This window comes from Amblyomma maculatum, chromosome 3, assembly GCF_055883805.1.
Source record: "Amblyomma maculatum isolate TAMU_Amacu chromosome 3, ASM5588380v1, whole genome shotgun sequence".
NCBI lineage: Eukaryota > Metazoa > Arthropoda > Arachnida > Ixodida > Ixodidae > Amblyomma > Amblyomma maculatum.
The window spans coordinates 177080899-177102113 of NC_139346.1; the positions used below are offsets into that span (position 1 = coordinate 177080899).

A 21215-nucleotide genomic window follows, 5' to 3' on the forward strand; every position below is an offset into this window, starting at 1 on the left:
TGTGCCTTGCAGTTTATTAGAAGTGATTTGATTACTTCAAGAGCGAAACAACAACTGCAAACTACCTTCCCAGCAAAAGGACATTTTCTTTTTCTTTTTTCGCTGCAAAGGTAGCAAAATGTTAGTATGTTCCTCCTTCAGCCCATCACCAAATGTTACTAAAGAAACGAACGAGCATGGATGCCTGAGACCGCTAAATACTATCACTAAGCAGATACTGCTATTGACAGACTGCACTATCACTATATTACTCTGGATGTTTTATTGAGCCCTAAATGCTTGCATATTGAAATAAATCCGTAGTACTGCCACAGTTTTTGCTATGACACAGGAAAAAAATTTTAACTTTCGACTTTTTATATGCCACATAGAAACAAGAAGTATGAGAATCTCGAGAAGGCACTCTTCCCTTACGTGTTTCGACTACAAGTGTATGAATGAGCAAAGGATGCACCCACCTTGGATCTGTGAGTCCGCAGACTGCTATCCGACGCGAAGCCCTTGCCGCAGATATTGCAGTGGAAGGGTCGGCTCTTGGCGCGTTCCATTTGGCTGTCATGATTTCGCAAATGTTGCTGTAGGTTGGACAGCTGGATGAATGCCCGGCCACACTCGGCGACGTGGCACTTGTAGGGCCGCTCGCCGGTGTGGAGGCGCGTGTGCTGCTGTACGTGTGAGAGCTGCTTGAAGCGGCGCTCGCAGTAGGAGCACTTGTACGGCTTCTCGCCCGTGTGGATGCGCACGTGCTGCGCCAGCTGGTGGGTCGACGAGAACGACTTGAGGCACTGGCCGCACTGGTGCGGCTTCAGGTCGCCCCGATGGGCCTCGCGCGAGTGCTGCTGCATCGCAGACTTGTGCGCGAACACCTGCATATGTGCGACTGAGTGAGAGACCAGCAAGCAAGCAACATAGTGGGCCATTTTTTTACCCTATGCCAGCTACACTAGTGTAGCTACACCAGTGTAGCTACACCAGTGTAGACACACTGGTGTAGACACTGGTGTAGACACACACCAGTGTAGACACACTGGTGTAGGTTAAAAAATGAAACGTCCAAAGCCTATACTGGTGTTTTGCTTCACCAGTACGAGTTTTGCTAAAACACCATTGTAGGTGCTTTAACCTACACTGGCATAGCTGGTGTAGATTAATATAAATGGCCCCAGTATTGGAACGGCAAGGTCACATACAAGGATGTGCATTTTGAGGCCAGGTACAGGCCTGGTGTATGTAAGAACACCAACACTATTCTGAAATTACTTGCTGTGCGACTCAAAAACCATCTAAGTTTTGACTCGGGTCATCGTTAAATAATTTTCGGATGCTTTAGTAATCATTAGTCTCAACTGGCACAGTCAGGTTTTGAGTTCACTAGCGTTTAAGCATAACAATGAACTGGGATTCAGTAGAGTTCAACAGCCCTGAAGACTGCTATGTGCTAAACACGTCTAATGAAAGTTTTGTTGTTTTTTTTCACTAAGGTGTAACACCATCATGTGCAACAATTGGGGCTCTGTTCCTGATCAAGTTAAGGATGAAATAATATTTATTGATTGAAGGACATTAAAGTATGCATACCTCCATCTCAATATGAAAGCAAATGATGCAAATATGAAGTGCCACACAAGCACGTACATTAAATAGCTCAAGGCTTCATCAATTCCTGGGAAAACCAAGATGCACCCGATATATGAATACCTTAATTCTGCCTCTGTCGGTGAGTGCTTAAAAATATTATGCTGGCCAACTTGATACCAAGAACAAGCAGCACCTTGAATGTTAAGGCTCGGTTCCCAATGTAGGCATGCAGACTGGCACACTTCGGCAGGAAAAGATTTCCAAACACACCAAAATACTCTGCAAGGTACAGACCCTGCATACCAGGCCAAAGTCGGACTAAGGCTAGTTGCAGAGCTCTGCACAACCAGAAGTATTGACACTACGCTAAAGAGGACCTCTGCAAAGGTCCAACATACAAGGCCAACACGGTCAAACATCAGCCAGCAAAGCAATGAAGCCACGCAGGAATGGTCTGTGGTTACCGCGAGCGATGGGCCGCCGCCGGCTAAACGTGACAGGTGTCACACCGGCTTGCCTCCAGCCAAGAAGCGAGCGCCCGCGCGCTGGTAATGATCGCTTCAACCGATGATAGCTTGGGTGCAGAATTATAGCGGTGTTCTCAAATGCTGTCCATACCCATCCACTGCCAGTACGCGTCGCATTATCGCTAGCTTTTTTCACGCTGTACAGCGTGCGTGCACGTCAGCCTGCTGCTGACACGGCCATTAATCACGGCGTCCATCGATCAGGTACGCGTCATTTTTCTGCTTACCTAGTAGCTCAAGAACCTGCGAATTCTGGCGATTCGACTACTAAATTAAACCTCGTTATAGCCATTATTTCATTTTACTCATAACGGTACCCGACCCATGGCTGCCCGCGCTGCGGTGGTTCAGTGGCAATGCACGATCGACTACTGACTGATCCGGGACCCGAGCACCTGCGTTCGATTCCGGCCGCGGCGGCTGCGTTTCGATGGAGTGTGCGCAACGCAAGGTGCCCGTGTACTGTGCTATAATAGTTTAGTTAGAAATCCCTTGGTCTTCCGGGGCCCTCCTCTACGGCGTCCCTGAGACTCTCAGCTAGGCCTTAAAACCCATAAAACCGGAACCAAATCGGCCTTGGCTACAACTGTGCATGTCAATATATGGGCTTACCGGCAACGGGTGAATGCAGAGCAATGTAGCCGGTGTTAAAAGTCCAAGCAAAGGATCTTGGCGGCAGCGTTTAACAGGAGCCACGTGCGCCGAACAGCCGCCACACGGCAGCGGATGCAAGCATAACAAACGAATGACTGACTGCTCGCTTTGCAGCTCGATGTGTAGCGGGCGCGGAGGCTCGCCGCAAAGCGAGCAGTCATTCGTTTGGTATGCTTGCTCCCGCTGTCGTGTGGCGGCTGGACAGCCCCCCAATACCGACGCCACGCGCAAGCTTAGTGCCCTGCTAGACTTCATGTCAGAGTCTGGCGCCCTCAACCTCACCTAACACGTACACCCCTTCCCCTCTAGGCCTCAGGTCATATCCTTATGAATAAAGATTTATGAATGAATGAATGAATGAATGAATGAATGAATGAATGAATGAATGAATGAATGAATGAATGAATGAATGAATGAATGAATGCTCGCTTTGCCAACGCACCCGTTTCCTCCGCGGCCCGCAGAGGCGACAGGAGAAAAATTAGGGGGACACTTAAGCCCCGCCATTAAGGGTTTGACATAGAGGCCATGGTTAGGCGCGATAGCGTTTCACACACACTATAGTTTTCACAGTTTTTCTTTATTTTTATATCTCTTATGGCATGCCAAGCGATGACGTCAGCGGTTTAAAAGTTGATGTAAAAGAAAAAATTTGCGAGAACACTGCAGAATCTGCACTGGGTAAACGTGTAAGCCTGACCATTGCTGTGTTATCCGCGATATGTGTCCAACGAGACTCCGCGAGTGAAATATACAGCGCCTTCCTTTCCTTTAAATCAATTATAGAACGCTGGTGAAGTCTGATGCGTTCAACGGAACGCTAGTTGTGCTCAAAAAGGGGCGCGCGATGCACCGTACGCAGCAGCAACGCTCGGCTTTTGCATTTCTCCATAGCACATTCTGCAGTTCTCTCGGAATTCATCAGACTGCAGTTGGTTGTTTACCTCTCTTCACACTTTCTAACCATTCCCACCATTTTGTGCACGCAAATCACGCCCTTTCCCGCTCGTTCACGTTCAATCATTTTAAATTTCCCGCCACCGGAAGCTTATTCCCGCTCGTTCACGTTCAAACATTTTAAATTTCCCGCCAACACAAGTTTAGCCTACGTCACCGGAAGTCGAGTACCACGTGACTTCATGACGTCGTCATTACCCCTCCTGGCTATTTGGACATCTGATTTACTTAATTGGCTCTATACCTAATTAACCCACATGCACCAATATTTTTCCCCAGCGAGATTTTTTCGTCCTCTATCTAATGCAACCATTCTTTTTTTCTTACAAGTCGTTTCGTTCGAATTTAAAAGTGCGGACCAACTCGTGATGACACTAACCTGTCGACATACTCACTTAACGCTTACGCATTAATAACAGGTAGGTCCGATTTTCAAGAGCTGAAGCCGAAGCGGCCGGCTGTGCAAGAGGCGGGCGTGCGGCGACGATTTAAGCGACGCATGTATGCGCGCAAGCATTGCTCAGCGGACCGCGCATCTAATTTTCGGCACAACAGACAGACCTTCCATACAGACCCGGGATGCAGGATGAAGATGCAGACTGTTATGAAAAAATTAAAGAGCACTGCAGAATCTGCATTGGGGAAGCGCGAAAGCACGACTGCTGCTGTTGGTTGCTTCTGGTTGCTTCTAGTTGCTTCATTCACTTGTTGTTTGCCCATTTTAGTCTTTGGTACTTTCAAATTGCACGCCAATCCCTTCATATGCCCTTTTTCGGCTCTACTTCCGGTAGCGTGACGTCACATCCTCTACGTCACATTAATTCACTTCTTGTTTATTCATTTCAGTCTTTGGTACTTTCAAATTGCGCGCCAATTACTTCCTATGCCCTTTCTCGGCTCCACTTCCTGTTGCGTGACGTGACATCCTCTACGTCACATTAATGATTGGTTGGTTGGTTGGTTCACAGGAAGGGAAAGGCGCAGTATCTGTCACACTTGCTCTGTGGACACCTGAACCGCGCCGTAAGGGAAGGGAGGAAGGGGGAGTGAAAGTGGAGAGTTTACTCATTTTAGTCTTTGGTACTTTCAAATTGCGCGCCAATCCCTTCCAATGCCCCTTTTCGGCTCTACGTCCGGTTGCGTGATGTCACCCTAATCGACTGCCTTAATTAACTACTTTAGTCTTTGGTACTTTCAAATTGCACGCCAATCCCTTCCTATGCCCTTTTTTTGACTCGACTTCCGGTTGCGTGACGTCACATCCTTGACGTCACCGTAATTGACTGATTTAATTAACTAGTTTAGTAATTGATATATTCAAATGTGGTGCCAAGCCATTCGCTAATGAGACCATTTTCGCTTTTACTTTTTCATTTTTGCATATAATTAATTACCTAATTATATTTTCGCGCACATTACATCACCCTCTATCGATTGACACCACTCATTAACCTCTACGACTTTTCAATTACAACTGCTGCGGACACGATTTTGTGTGTTTTGCCTTTAATTAATTAAATAATTCGTTTATTGACTTAATTATTATTTCGGACACAACATTACGTCAGCCTCCATCGATTGACACCCCTCATTAACCTCTACCACTTCTCAATTACAACCGCTGCGGACTTTTGCATTTCTTGCCTGTAATGAATTGCCCAATTAACTTATAGGCCTAATTATTCTTTCTGCAGCAACATTACGTCAGCCTCTATCGACTGACACTACTCATTAACCTCTACCACTTCTCAATTACTCGCAACTGCTGCGGACACGATTTTGTGGACGCGGCCTACGGACACGGTCTGTGGACAGAAATCTGTGAATATAGCAAAGTAACGCTTTCGCGTTAATATGATCTACTTCATGTGCTTTGGGCTCCGGATAATATCGACCACCAAGGGTTCTGGGATAAGCTTCCCGCATGTTAAAAACAGAGAAGCTATAGTTATGAACGGTAATACAAAGTTGCCACGGCACCGTTACAAAAAGAGATTTGCCAGGCGAAATGGCCAGCGGGGTTTACTGGGAATTTCGTGTAACCCATAGCTGCAAAATTTTACTTCGTATTTTACTTCGTAAAAACGAGGTATCAGATACACTATCTTATGTGTTCAAGCTTCCCATGGGAATTGCTATACGATCGTTATAATCAATGTTTCGTTATGTTTCGTTATGGATCGATTCGCCATCTCGAATTTCAACTATATTAACAGATAGACGCTGCAATGAATGTGCTTTAATTTAAAGTCTGAAGGCGCAGCCATGAGGAACGCTGCAGCGGAAAGCTTTGGAATAATTTTCGATCACCTAAGGTTCCCAACATGCCCTGATGCACTGACATCGCACAGTACACGGCGCCTTGCGTTTCCTCTCCATCGGAACGCAGCCGCCACCGCCATTTTTTTTAACTTACACCAGCTACACTAGTGTAGCAAATCTCCTATACTCCCAATGGTTTTTTGCTACACTAGTGTAGGTGGTGTAGGGTAAAAAAGAAATGGCCATTTTACCTCGCATCAGAGTGGTGATTGGTCAGCGGGATGTGTTACGCCTGTAGATCACGTGAACACTCGACGTCACCATACCATGACGCACCGCGAAAGCAGCAATCTAAAACGTGGGATTCATGAATGCAGCCGCATTCGATAGTACTGCGAATGTACACGGACGAAAACATGTGGGCGCTGACGGCAAAATTAAGAGACACCGGGCCGCGTCGGTTTAAAGGAAAGGCGCTGTGTGTCACACTTCCTGGTGGACACCTGACCCGAACCGTAGGAAGCTGCATATCGTAGCCGCAGAAAAACAACTAATCACGTTTCCATGCGCTATTTCAACTGATGTCGAAATAATGTCGCAATCCTCGCATTATGTTTGGTTGGGATTGACATGGGGATTTAACGCCCTAAAGCGACTCAGGCTGTCATAGTGAAGGGCTCCAGATAATTTAGACCACCTGAAGATCCTTAACCGGCACTGATATCGCAAGTGCTGATTCATTCTACGTTCCATAATTATGAGTCATGCCACGTTGCATTAATACTATTTATTTATTTATACTGCAGCTCCATCTGAAGTTATAGCAACGGTGGGGTGGCGCACATTCTAAAAAAAAAAAAAAGTGCAGAGTAGCATACAGTGCAAATCAAGTAAACAAATGCAGAAATCAAACTAACAATTTAATGTTCAAGACAGTGATCAACAGTGGCTGATTGCGTTACCAATTATTCCTGCAATGTAGCCTGTTCCATACCTCGATTGTACGAGAGAAAACGCTGTTTAAATGTGTTGATTCTAGCAAAATAAGAACTCAGGTTAAGTTAATGGTAGTGTTTTGTGGAGTAGTAGTAATAACTTTACTATAACAGAGGATTTTGTGGCATGCATGCCCCTGAGCCTCGCACGGCCCCACTACACTTTGAGCGAACGCGATGGTTAGATGGCATCCTCGAGGCACTGCAGATAAAGTTATGTGATGTTAGGAAGATAGTGAGAGACCGGAAAGCGTGGCGTGACATGGTCAATAGGGTCACGAAGAGTCGGACACGACTGAACGACTGAACTGAACTGAACATGCACTGAATTAATATAATTGGTAGATGAAAGCCGATAGTGAGCACGTACAATACTGCCACGAACGAGACAATACAACAAAGAAATTTCAAAGATTCTACTTGCCAGCGAGTTGCTAGCTGCAATGAAAAAAGAAGCGGAAGTGGACAAAAAATCCCGGCGAGACTGGCGACACATATGCGTTATAACGTTTGTAGAAACTTGTAATACTTAGCCTGCTACGTTGATAATGGCTATTACTCATGACTGCGATATGGTAGTAAGTCACGTGTCATCATTCGTGGCTACACATGCTCCCTTCATGTGCTATGACATCGTGCACTGACGCGGTGAAATCATTCGGATTTCGTGCCTATACTTTTGCGCTAAAAAGGCCTAAGTGCAGAATAATTCGCAACCAAGCAGTGGAGCTACGAGAAGCAGAAGGGTGACTATTAGAAAAACCGGAAGTTAATGGAGAAAACGCAGAAATGGCACAACGTGGGGGAGAGAAAGAAATGCGGAGGGTGATGCGGCTGGGGAGAGAGGAGAGCAGCGTAGGAAGGCAGAAGCGTAGGGTACAGCTGAGGGTGAGAGTACAGCGGGGACAAGCGAGAGAAATCGAGCGCTTAGTTAGCGCCGTATGCGTGGGTAATTATGAGCGCGCAGAAGAGAAACGTCCACACGCCTGCCCACACTCCGTTCGAGACGAGGTTGGCTAGGCGCGGCGACTCCACTCATTGCTGTGACGACCTCACGCAACTAGCGGTATGCGAATATTCGCAATTTCAAATATAAATCGAATATAGTTGTTATTCGATTCGTAATCTAAATACTGATATATTTCGAATTTCAGCGAATACATCCTAATATTTTCAAATTCATGGCAGTTTCTCAGCATTGCTTGCAGTTCACTGCGTAGTGAAGCATTCTCAAAACGCGACGGAGCCGTTTTGTGAAGACAGACTTTCTCTTTTGTGAAGGTCTTCCCGACAATGTGCGCAAATCGAAGCACTCAGACACAACCATCGTGCAGCTAGCTGTTCATCAGATAAAATTGCTAAGATGCAAACTGTTTTCGACATTTTTTTTTTCTTTTTTTGTTCAAAAGAGAGGGGTGAGGGGACGATCAAGCCGAAGATACACAGGCGTTGAAAGCTCCAAATCGAACATTTATCTATAGTGATCAAAATATGTTCACGCTGAGGCTTGGGCATATTTCCTTACTTCGCAGGAACTGAAAGGCCACGGCGACAGCGGAGTCTCTTGCTGTCCCTATAATATGCTCAAACGTAAACATAAAATTACCGCCACACAGAAAGTCACTAGGAAGAAAGAACCGAATAAATTCGACGAAGCGGGCGAGGCAAAGCATAAACTGCTGAGTTCAGCTCGACATCGTGTAAACCCGAAAACCAGTGCGACTTATGAAGCTAACAAAATACAAGGGGCGTAAAATTTTTCGCAGACTGGCGGCATGATCGCAGCAGAGAACCGCACAATATCACATACGCGGTCGCCTCAGTGTCCTCCCAATAACATCTGCTGCTTGACGACCAGCCGCCGATTCGGTCTTGTCAATTGAAGGGGAAATCGGTCGTGCCAAAGAACAAGGCGCAAGTCGTATACGATACCTCAGATCCTCCAGCAGCCAGAGAAGCACCCATGCTCGATGATGTCCACTTTTTCATTTTCAGAAATGCCAGCCTTGGACGACGGGGAGCCGTTCAGAATTACGAGTGAGCATCGAGGTCAGCTGACCCGTTACTCATAATGATGGTGATTACTACATATATAGGAAAATTATGTAATTTATAGTCGATTGATTATATAATTATTAATTAGGAAAATTTTATTGTGACAGGGCTCTACGGCTTATTAACGGGATGGCGTGTGGGTTGAGCAACATTTATTTTGGTTTAGAATCAGTGCTCTTCTTGTGCACAGGCTTACAGTACCAGCAAACCTTAAGTTCGCAACTCTCATCCGCACCTTAACAGCATAATTAAATACAGGCCAGGCAGCTAGGCCAACCTGTGAGACGCTGCGATCAAAAGCACCCGCGCTGACATCCAAAATTTATTTCTCTCGCAGGTGATAACAGACTTCCTTCCCTCCCGTGAGTAGAGCTGCTACGCTACTATAAGCTTCCGTATACATCCTATATGAAGCAGCACTGAAGCTGACTACAACTGCAGCAGCGTCGTGTACAACGACTGCAAGAGAGCGCCAACCATCTTCGTTATCCCGGCAACCACACAAATCACTGGCTATGGCGCCGTAGCTGCTGAGCACTAACTCGCTGGTTCGATTCCTGACGCTGTCGGCGCACGTAGACAGATACGATGCGGAAAAAACACCCATGTTCGAGGTTTTGTTCGTTACGTGTTAAAAAAAAAAAGAAAAAGAAAAAAAAATATAAGGACGATTATCATACTCCATAATGCGAAATTTGAACGCAGCAGCTAATTAGGCGTTTTTTCGATATATGGAGGCAAAGAATTTGAGCGATATGCTTTTATGTATGTATGCGCAGTTACAAAGTACTCTTAATTTTTCTCACGGGCCAAAAAGAGCTTCTCAGAAGAAGATAAAGATGAGCCACGACTGAGCGGCGCAGAGCTCATGGCTCCAAATTTCTGGTCATTGAGTTTACCGTTCCTTGTAACATCCCTAAAGTTATTTTGCATTCCACTGTCTTTCTGTATTGACGGCGCTCGAAAATTCGAGGGATACTCTGCTTTGCCGTTACCTTTATTATTTTATTCCTGCACATATTAAAGAAGTGCGCTTTCACTAGGTCCCTGACCACTGCGGCATTACATCGAAAGAGAGGGCAGATTTTTATTGCGAAAGCAATACTATACTCTAAGTTTCGAGCCTTCAGAGTAGCGCGGCGGTAGCCACGTCTTACCCACGTGACGCTGTGACGTCACACCCCACGTGACACTAGGCTGGGCTACCAACTCAAGCGGTCGGCGTAGTGCGGTCGCAGCCGCGGCGCAGCGCGTGACGTCACACCCCACGTGACACAAACCGTTAACCTACCTACACACGTTAACCTACCAACAAATTTTGACGTTTTCTGGGGGAAAAAAAATTGAACATCATTTTTTCACACACGGATAATGCGTAACTTAACGATAACAGTCAACATATCTGCAAATCGTTCCTCGGCAGGCTACTATAGTTTCAGGCTCTTAATTTTCAAAAACGCGCCCCATAATTTATTTCCTAAGGCAGTCTGATTTATTTGTTGTGAGCGCACAGTCATATTTCAGAAGCAAAATTCCGCTACGTGTACCGGAAGCTTACGCTATTCCACCGACATGCGCATAACAGCGTCTTACAATACCCCACATCTGCCTCGGTATCCCAGAAAGCCGGACTTGAATAACCACATGTGACCAAGAAAATCCGGACCGGGCGTTACAGGGGCTACGCTTCTGCGTCCCTCACAGCGCTTACTGATGCGAACTCACGACCAGTAAACACATAGTCAATGCTTTTTTTTTTTTTAATCAACGCTATGAGACTCTGCCATCATTTCCTCTAGGAAGCAGTCGGATTTTAACAAAACGTGCATTGGCGACACGCACAACTAGTCCGATGGCTTCCCGACTGCCCTCCAAGTTGTCCTAAATTCTTCGATGGATGGATGGATGGAATATAGGAGCGTCCCCTTTGAAACGGTGTGGTAGCAGTAGCTATCATGCTCATTTTTCTCCATATATCTTAATTATTTATTTAGAATGGTTAACTAAACCATCATTCTATTTATTAAATTTTTGTTCTTACATTACTAACATTATGTCACTTCTCTGCTTTTAAGCCACCAATCTTCCAGTCGTTTCAGTCGTTCCAGTTCGAAGGGCGACATTCAAACTCCCTCTGTAGCCCTGTATCGCCGACACACACAGCATGTGAGAAGAGGAGGGGGAAAGGGGGGAAGGAGGGGTTAGCGGGTGGCGCACGTCAAGTGGAAAGTGGCACCAATGCGACACGGGGCCCAGCCGCGCGTTCTAAACACGATCCGTGGCGAAGATACGCGGCTCAGGGACCCCGCTTGGGCGACAGACATCCTTCACCGTCAGCAACGAGGCAGGCTTGGTCGCAACGAACGACCATCGATTCCGTTTAGTCGCCGCAGCTGCCTGCTCGGGCACAGGAAGAATTGCAAAGTGGGAAGACAACAACACGGTCCCGCGGGAGGGACAGTCGGCCACGCTCGGCGCACAACTGCTCCTCCACTTCCATAAGCTGCGCAGGAGAAGGACGATGCGTGTTTTGGCCAGTTCGGAGTATATGAGATAAAGAAAAGCTCCGGCCGTTACAAAAGTTTGGGGGCACGTTAGGAGCCGATCTCTCCTCGAGGATACCCGTAGCACATTCATCAGGAGTAGCAGCACGCCTGCATTGGGCTTCCAGTAACTTCCGAGCTGCCGAGGAGGCACAGTCGTCATGACACTGTAAACTGCTGACCCCCGGCCCTCCAAACCTTCTTTTCTCGAAGCTATTCCCCAACTCGACAAACTCACCGGTCACTTCCGAAAGCACGACAAATGACGGCCACGAAGAACACGGACATTTTCAAGCCCAGGTCCCGCTTAATTTTTTTGCCCCAGAAAAAAAAAAAAAAAAGAGAAAGTAGAACGAATCCAGCGAACGCGATGGCACCGCACAATGCCCACGGTTTCGCATCCACATCCCGGTCACGAAGCGTGCTGTCCAGCTCGTAGCTAGGCGACGGGGATAGAACTCCTCCCCCAGCTTGGCCAGGCGGGACCCGAATTCGAGCTGTACTTTGGGACCCATCGATCAGCCGCCATTGGCCCCAATGCTGCCGCCGAAACCAAAATAAATAAAACATGTCGGTGCGCCCATGCCTGAGGCACAGACAAAGGTTCCATTCCGGTATTTCCGACGCGGAAAGCAAGTCATCCCGGCAGAGTTGAGTAAGCGAGGCTCAGCAGATTACTTTTCCATGTATCAAGGCCAAAGACGGCAGGTGACAGCGGGAAACACACTTGTTTAGGTGACTGCACCGCAAGGCCTACACACTGCGTCCGTCGGAGCAATTTGTGCACCATCCAAATAAAGTGTGCAAATCGTACCTTAACAATCAGTTCCCTTAGAGCTGCACATGTCGGGGCCAGAAGGCTTAAAGTTCGAAGTCTTGAAGTTCTTAAAGACACTCAGATGGTTTATATCCAAGACTGGACATCAACAAAGATGTTGGACTAAGCAGAGCACATGCTGGTAACTGCCAGGTTTTCTAGCCCCATTTCTGCCATAAAAGGAATGTTGATGATTACCTCAAAGGCACTGCGACACCACTGGTAAGGTTGTTTCTAACAAAAATACAGATTCCACCAAACGACAAGGTGGGGAAGACTGGCATGGTGTGATGATGGAACAACAAAAAAAATAATAATAAACCGTACACCGTAATCCCATACACTATAGGTAACGCCGCTCTACAGGCATACGCGGAAGATCTGAATTTATGGCACGAAATTCACCACGTTTACAATGATAGCACGATTCGACGCTTAACAAGCATTTGGCGACCCCCCTTCCTTCCCCCCCCCCCCCTCCCCTAACAAATCAGGCATCTGCTTCAACACTTTTCAGACTCCGCCTGATTAACTTGGGGTTGAAGTTCCTGCAAAGTTGCTATCAGAACAGGATCGCCTTCGGATCGCTAATGAGATGCGTCAACTACTGAGGATCGAAGTTATGGGTGCAAAGCTGTTCTCTCGTGCGACTGCAAGCTTCACGGGCTTTGAAATCGCAAGCTAACAACATATTTACGGAAGTGCGAGCGCGACAACCCTCTAGAGGGACGTTCCCGCGTTCGGCCCTGAGATGAGGCTGATGGAGCTGTAGGTAAAGCACGCGGACTTGAGCAACAAAAAGTCCAAGCACCACAAAAAAGCCCGAAACACATAGACGTCAAGATGACAAGTGCGCATGAGTATACCGTCTACCATCGCAGAGCTACCAATCAAGCTGCTTCTTTAATGACGTGTAACGACCATTATGGGCAAACGGGACCATGAGAGAACGAGCAAGTACGTCGAGTCAGCACAACTCGACAGAAAGCTTCGACAAGCGTCGGCGAAACCTTCGACATCGTCCATGGATGCTTCAAATGGTGCAGGAACCTTTAAGTGCGCGCAAAGAGAGTCCGAAAACACAAGTCTGGGCGTCTAGGCGGCGCAGCAAAAATGGTGTACTCACCGCTAAATTTACTGCAATCAGTCCTATTCCGAATACCAAAGCAGATAATGAAAACAGACCCAAGCCTTCCAGCCAAGTCAGCGATGACACTTCCGTCAGGACCTGTCGCCAAGGGACGCACGAGATGGCACAAAAATGTGCGGCGAAAAAAAAATTGTCCAGACAAAAAAAAATTATAAGTAGCACTAACGAATGTCGCGGATGCCGCCACGACGAACGTAGAGGACTATACCTTGCTGAGGTGGCGACAGAAAAGCGGCGTTCCAGTCCCTGCGACGCTGTCCGGACCTGTGGCCGGACGTCGTTGGCTAATCCCCGAACCGGACCCTCGACTCTGCTGCGCCGTACAAAGGGGGACCCGTCGCCGGGACCCAAGGGTGCGCACGGCGCCCCATCGGCTACCGGCAACGCGGCTTTCCCCACCCTGCTTTCTTTCCCCTATCATCCACGTGTCCCCCTCCCCAACGATATTTTATTCTTTTCTTGTACTACCAGGAATAATTCAGCCACCTTTGTACCAATGAGTTTATAGCTTTCCATCTCAAGAAAAATTGATGATCGATCAAATACTATATTTGTTTTTTCTGGTTGTGATAATCGCAGGCATTTACAGTAGAAATAAAATCTGATCGCAACTAAGAGGTCGCCGTCATGGCTGCAGTTTTAAAAACACACACACACACACACACACACACACACACACACACACACACACACACACACACACACACACACACACACACACACACACACACACACACACACACACACACACACACACACACACACACACACACACACACACACACACACACACACACACACACACACACACACACACACACACACACACACACACACACACACACACACACACACACACACACACACACACACACACACACACACACACACACACACACACACACACACACACACACACACACACACACACACACACACACACACACACACACACACACACACACACACACACACACACACACACACACACACACACACACACACACACACACACACACACACACACACACACACACACACACACACACACACACACACACACACACACACACAAAGCACATCTAACCAATCAAAAATAATCGGATTCCGTTTGATCACAACTATGTTTTCGTCAGTGCCAAACGGTCTCGAATTTTGATTCGAGTGCACAGAACAGCGTTCTGTGCTTGTCCAGTGCGAACGACGTTGCTCGCACAAAGGTGCTCTAAGCCTCCAACGACCGAATCTGTTGGTCCTACCAATTTTCCTTTCAGAAAACGATTTTTCCGCAATTCGAAGATATTACAGGCGGGAAAACTGCTGTAAGCGACCACGCATTAGCAGATTTACTTCAACAGTACTAGCACGGGCTTGCGTCCGTCGGTACCGTTGTTCTTCGCCTGCAAGCATTCGGATGCACCCAATTAACAATTGATGTAAACGCTGGAAGTGGCACCGCGACCTATATCACTGGCGGCTTCAACGTTACAGGCTCCGGAAGGTGTTTGAGTCGCCGCAAGATTCAGCATTACCCCCGCAACAAATTGGCCTTTGGGCCTTTAGAACCTGAGCAGACTTGCAGAGTTCAACCGTCAGTACCGGTTCGCATATTAGCAAACCATATCCCGTAGGAGCACTCGTGATTCCTCTGAGCAGCGCCATCTGGCAACAAATACTGGATATATTGTCTAAACGAATAAGAACGCATTTAAAAGCCGCCGTTCCTGTCGTTTTTGGTGGTTTTGTGTTGGTGATGACCGGCAATAAAGAAAAAAAGATTGGTGGCGCAGTGGATTAACACCATTCATCACTCTGCACTGATGCCACTTAAGCATCTTTTCGAATCCTGTGTTGTAATCTTTTTTCTGAAGATTTTTTTTGCAATTGCCTTCACCGTAATTATATCCTGCCTTCAGTGAGTGTATGTTACCTTTACATTGCATTCACAGACACCTTTAAGTAACAATCAGTATGACAACAGAGACACAAAAATTACCTTCCCCATAATCATTTCCTGCCTCAGTGAGTGTATGCTACCTTTAGGTTGCGTTCAGAGACATCTTTCAGCAACAATCGCCGTTTACAGTGAGTGTATGTTACCTTTAGGTTGCGTTCAGAGAGACCTTTCAGCTACAATCGCCGTTTAACTCGCCGAAAGCGTCGTCTGCTCCAGTGCGCCTACGGGATATATGGTTTGGCAATACGCTACCGGTTCAGCACGGCAACATGACCCCCGCGAATGGAAGCTTCCTTGGCAAAAGGCAGCCTCCAAGAGCAAGAACGTGGACCAATGAGGCGACACCGCAGTATCCCCTTCACACCACCCTCCTTACTAAGAAACAAAGAAAAACGATGAGATGACAAGCATTTGCCTGTGTAGGCACACGCGTGAATGAAGATGCGGTTAAGAGGAGGCGCCCTTTTTGTTCGCCTTTTCCTATCGTGGCATATGCACACTGCGACAGTAAAGCCCCTCAATAAACTAAAAGTAGCGCCATCTCCTCTCTCCTCCTCCGGCGGCGCCGCTCCTCCTCTCGCATTTCGACCGTGGCTCCACCTACGGGGTGCGCGACTAGCGCGCGCTCTCCGGAGCAGGCGCCCGTCACAGCCGTCTCGATCAGCGCCGCGCGCGCGCCGAACGAGGCGGCCGTGCGCCGGGTCTCACCAGAGCCTTGCATTTTGTCGCAATGTGTTCAGGTTAAAATATTACTCACTGCTAAATCATAATTACCGAATGTTGACAGGGATTTCCCGCCAGAATAGTTTCAGCTGTGAGTGTCATATACCACATATACGCGATTTTGGCGTTGGTTCAACTCGCCGTCATCTCCGTGTGTCCGTAGTTCGTCACATTTGGCCATTCAGCGGCATGCTTTATAAAATTTGTAACTAGGCGGCGGACAGGAACAATTTTGGAACAGTCTGTGTATGGTTTCTTCGCAGCGTTGACTGAATTGCGAGCTGCCGGTAAACTTGAGAAGTGTGGCAGCAGCTGTCTTCCATGTATTTTCAACTTCAGCTGCAGATAAGAATTAACTATAGGCGGCGGAAGCTGCAGTCTGTGTGGAGTCTTTGCAGCTTTGATTGACTTGTGAGCTACCGGTAAACTTGGGGAGGGAGGTAGCAGTTATTGTTTTTATATTTGGCGTTGAGGCGGTGCCGTGTTCAGCTGCCATGGTGTGTCGCCATACGTACACGATTTTGGCGTCGATTTAACTCGCCTTCACCTCCTTGAGTCCGTCAGCCGTTGACAAAAGTGCGCAACATGCTTGAAAAAAAAAATTAACTAGGCTGCGGAAGCTGCAGTCTGTGTGGTTTCTTTGCAGGTTGGACTGAATTGTAAGCTACCGTGAAACTTGAGAAGCGTGGTAGCAGTTTTTTTTTTTATATTTTGCGCTGAAACGGTTGCGTTTTCAACAGTCAGTGCGTGACACCATTTGTACGCGATGTCTGCGTTGGTTGAACTCGCCTTCACCACCGTGCTTCTATCAGCCGCCGGCCAAAGAGCGCAACATGCTTGAAAAAAAAATTAAATAGCCAGCGGGAACGATTTAGTAGCAGTCCGCGTGGCAGCAAAACACACGGCGATATGTGCCGCGCGCGCGCCGCCCGCCCCGCTGGAAAGGAGGAAGCTGCACGCCCAGCAAAAAAAAAAAGCGCGCGCGCGCACGTGACGGCGCTCGGCCAATGAGAGGGCCGAACGACGAAGGAGAGCGCAGGAGAGGAGGCGGGCGGCAAACTTCACATGTTGGCGCTACTTTTAGTTTATTGAGGGGCTTTATGCGACAGATCGTGTACTGATGTTGCAACAAAGGCCGCCTGCCCGTCTGCAACCGTTTCTGCTTCCGTCAACGACCGGAAGTCGACGGCCGATCGAGACAGGTTTCGAACACCGCACTTCCGGCGTCCGACCGTTACCTCGAGCGCGATCTAAGCGTCGGAGCCGAACCTCGGCCAGGGCTATTATTATACGAACGAACGTCGGCTCACAGAGAAAGGGGGCAAGGAAAAGCAAGCCATCAACACAAAAGGGGCCAACGTGCGTCGCCTGTCTTGGACTCGATGCAGAGTGTATAGTTTCGCTTATTTACGTTTTTCTACGTCTCTCTTTCTCTCTCCCTCTTTCTCTAGCTCGTTTCATCGAAACGGCAGATACACAAACGTCTTTGTCCACAGTTGTTCCGTTAGCAACGAAATTGCACCTTCAGTTTTCCTTAACGAGCCCATGCTAGCATTTATATCGCCTAGACAGGATATCTGGAAGTGCTAAAGTTATCTGGTCTGAGTACTTTGGAGTGACGGGGAGCACAAAGGAGGCGCAAAGAAGAGAGGCAGAGACGCGACGAAAAAAAAGGAGCGGTCAGGAAGTGAACAATAGAGGTCTGATCGAGTTAAATGCGCACACGCAAAAACACACCCAGTATATTCAGTATAGCTATAGGGCGCCGATGTTAAAACACTGCCTCCTGCTGAATACGGTACATCGCGCGCCCCTTGTCAAACACAAGCAGCGTCCCGTTGAACGCGTCAAAGTTTACCGGCGTTCTAGAATTGGTTTACAGGAAAGGAAAGGTGATGTATCTGTCATTCGTGGAATCCTGCAGATGAAGATGTTTTTGTTGTGCTCTCATCAAGGTCGCTATGTCGTCTACATCTTCATCATGCAACTGCAATCGGTAAACCGCTGTTCATGTGCTTACCCAAGGGTTTAAGCCCTTGAGGTTCAAACGTATAATTATATTCCTCTCTGTCTTATTTTCCCAATTAGAAAAAAACAACTGCTTCCAGTAGCCATATAAAAAAAAACTCGCAGTCCTGGCACTATACACGAAGCCGAGCGCTCGCTTAATTAAAGCACGCAAGTACGCACCCGTACACGATGCTTCAGTATTAATTAAGGAGAGGAACTAAACAGAAAGCGAGCGCTGTCAGCATCAAAGGCGGGGTTATGCGCTGGGAAAGGGCGAAGCAGAATTGGAAAGGGACGCAGATACAAGACGCGGAAAGGCGCGGAAGAGGGTACTACTCGTCGGCTATTCCTGTACAATACGGAAAGGGATAAAATGATAAAAACGGCCAAGTAAACATAAGCACACGGCACGTAAATGACGAATGTGAGAAAACGACATCGTCAGAAAGCGGAGCGGGAACTTGCAAGCTTTCAGGGTTGGCCATGAAGACATGAGGAAACGGGAGCAATCCGGAAATGCATAGTACGGTCAAGGAGAACTTTAATCGAATTCCGTAACAGCGACAAAGAACAACCACGGTGTAGAAAATGGAGGATACACGTGTCGAAAACGCTGCACATGGGGGGACACCAGAAGAGCGCAGGAAGAAGAAACGAGAACACAAACGGCTTCCGGGAATTGGTCCGCACTTCGAACGCGCAAGCGAAACCCGAGCCGAAGCTGCAGATGGCCCGCTCCTGCCCCGCGAAGACCAGCATGCCGAAGCCACAGCAGAAAGCTCTCTCCCTCTCCCCCTTTCCTCCTTTCATGTTTCTCTCCTCTCCAGTGCTGTCCGACTCTTGTAAAATAAACCTAGTTTCGTAACCGTTACCGAACGTGTATGTGTCGTTCTTTCGAGGCTCCTGCGTGCGCGGCCCTGCCGCCCGAACGAGTAATGCGCCTAATGCGCAGTAAAGGAGAATCGTGGCGCGACCTTGCTAGCATCGCTCCTTGGTGCGCGCTGTACAGTGAGACTAACATAACAAAGAAAAACTAGGAACTCTACACACGGCACGTACCGAGAAATTTCCGACCAATCCTGAGAGAGGGTTTTTGAACGTAAATTTTTCGCGCGTTGTATAATTGCACAATAACAATCAATATATAGGCCTATACTCCCTCAGCAGGCTTGTAGTCTTGGTTTGTGGGGTTTAACGTCCCAAAGCAACTCAGGCTATGAGAGACGCCGTAGTGGAGGACTCCGGAAATTTCGACCACCTGGGGTTCTTTAACGTGCACTGACATCGCACAGCACACGGGCGCCTTGCTTTTCGCCTCCATCGGAAAGCTGCCGCCGAGGCCGGGATTCGATCCCGCGTCCTTGGGAACAGTAGTCAAGCGCTTGTAGTCTTAGTGAGAACATGTGTCTATAGTTGTCGGGTAGCATAAGCTGCACTGAGTGGTCGGAAGTTATGCGAAGTCACAAGATCACAGACATGTCATGGCCATATTGGCAAGAGCTGCTAACTTGGAGCAGGATGGAGCAACTTTGGAGCAGGGAAGAGAAAACACCTTGACCCTCGGAACGAATAGTAATGCCGGGTGGTCTTTCGCATAATGCCGTCGTCTTCAGCGATCAACTTCCATATCCGTCCGCAATGGATCCAAACACACCGCTATCGCACTGCCCTGTTAGTGCGTTAAGTGAGCCGAAAATTTCACATTACCGTACCACTAAGGTAAGGTCCAAATCATTCATAATCATTCGTGGTTAGTGCCAAGCTAATCCACCCGTGGTATTTGTCTTGATACTTACTTTCAAAAGTGAAAATTGGCCGAATTGGTTTTCTATGGCAGTTCCAACTAGTACTCGGTGCAAACGCAGAAAATATTTTAAAAACAAATTTTTGGCACGCAGCGGCAGCTTAGACCATTCGCGTAAACATCTCCGTAACAATATAACATCAAACAGTTGCCTCTGAATTAAAACGTGTCCGAGAAATTCGACTTGAAACACATCCAAGTCCAGTCTGTTGCAAAAGAGCGCGTCGCAAGAAGTTCAGTGATCTGATACAATAATAGGTGATACACCATCGTTAGACTATAACAGTGTATAAATGTACACCAGCGTTAGAGTCGTATACGAATGGAGGCACTCTACATCCCACTCTCTCTGTAACTTATGGTAGATAATTTAGTCGCTTTTTTTCCAGCTAGGGCTACCGTTTCGTCTTTATTTTCCCTGAACCCTTGCCTAGGCCACCCATGCATGATAAATGGCAACGTCTGAAAGTGTACCGCCCCAGCGCTGGCCCCGGACGCACAACGCGCACTAGCCGAGAATAGGCAGACTCAAAGGCGCGCCGCAGGTCCAAGAAGGCAAGGGCACAAGCTGCGCGTGCAACACAGTGCGTTTCGGCCCTGTACAACAGACCACGGCGCGTATACGACAGCGGGCAACTTAGGCGTATACACACGCTGCCGGCCCTCTGAGCTGCCACAACGGTAGACCAGCAGCAGCAGCGTCGCCAAAGGAAGTGATCGAGGAGCGGGCTCGACCACGTGCGTCCAAAAAACGAGCTCGCTTTTTGCCCCGCGCACGGGGGCCCAAGCGCTGCTAACGAGCGCTAATGCGGGGCCCGCGAGCCGCGGTCGCTTTGTCACCCTGTCACCGACAGCGAGTACAGGTGCCAGGCTAGGCAGAGGGCTCAGAGCAAGATGCGCGCGCCACTCGGGGTTTGCGCGCACGACGACGTTCCGCCGTTGCACAAGGGCTCGCGTGGGTACCGCGGGTGTATAAGGTGCGCGGCGCGCCGGCTGTTGGAGATTTTAGACGACACCACGGCAGCCAAACCACCCCACCGTCACCTATCAACGCCCGGTGCAAACGCTGAGTCAGCACGGTACACTCTCTCACGTGGAGGAAGGAAAGCTCAAGTTATCTCATGCGCTGTCGCCGCATGCGTATAAGTTCCAACGGAAGGTGACGCCCACCGCAGAGTTCGAC

The 21215-nt window shown here is 48.1% G+C and overlaps 1 protein-coding gene across 1 annotated transcript in view; it reads right to left on the reverse strand.

Moving 5' to 3' along the window:
- The window catches only part of dati (zinc finger protein datilografo), a 61167-nt gene that overhangs the window by 22567 nt on the left and 17385 nt on the right, over positions 1-21215 (reverse strand). The window contains exon 2 of the mRNA XM_084598752.1: positions 459-866. Within this exon, the coding sequence (XP_084454878.1) occupies positions 459-845 (387 nt within the window). The 5' untranslated portion in view covers positions 846-866. The remainder of the gene's footprint in view (positions 1-458; positions 867-21215) is intronic.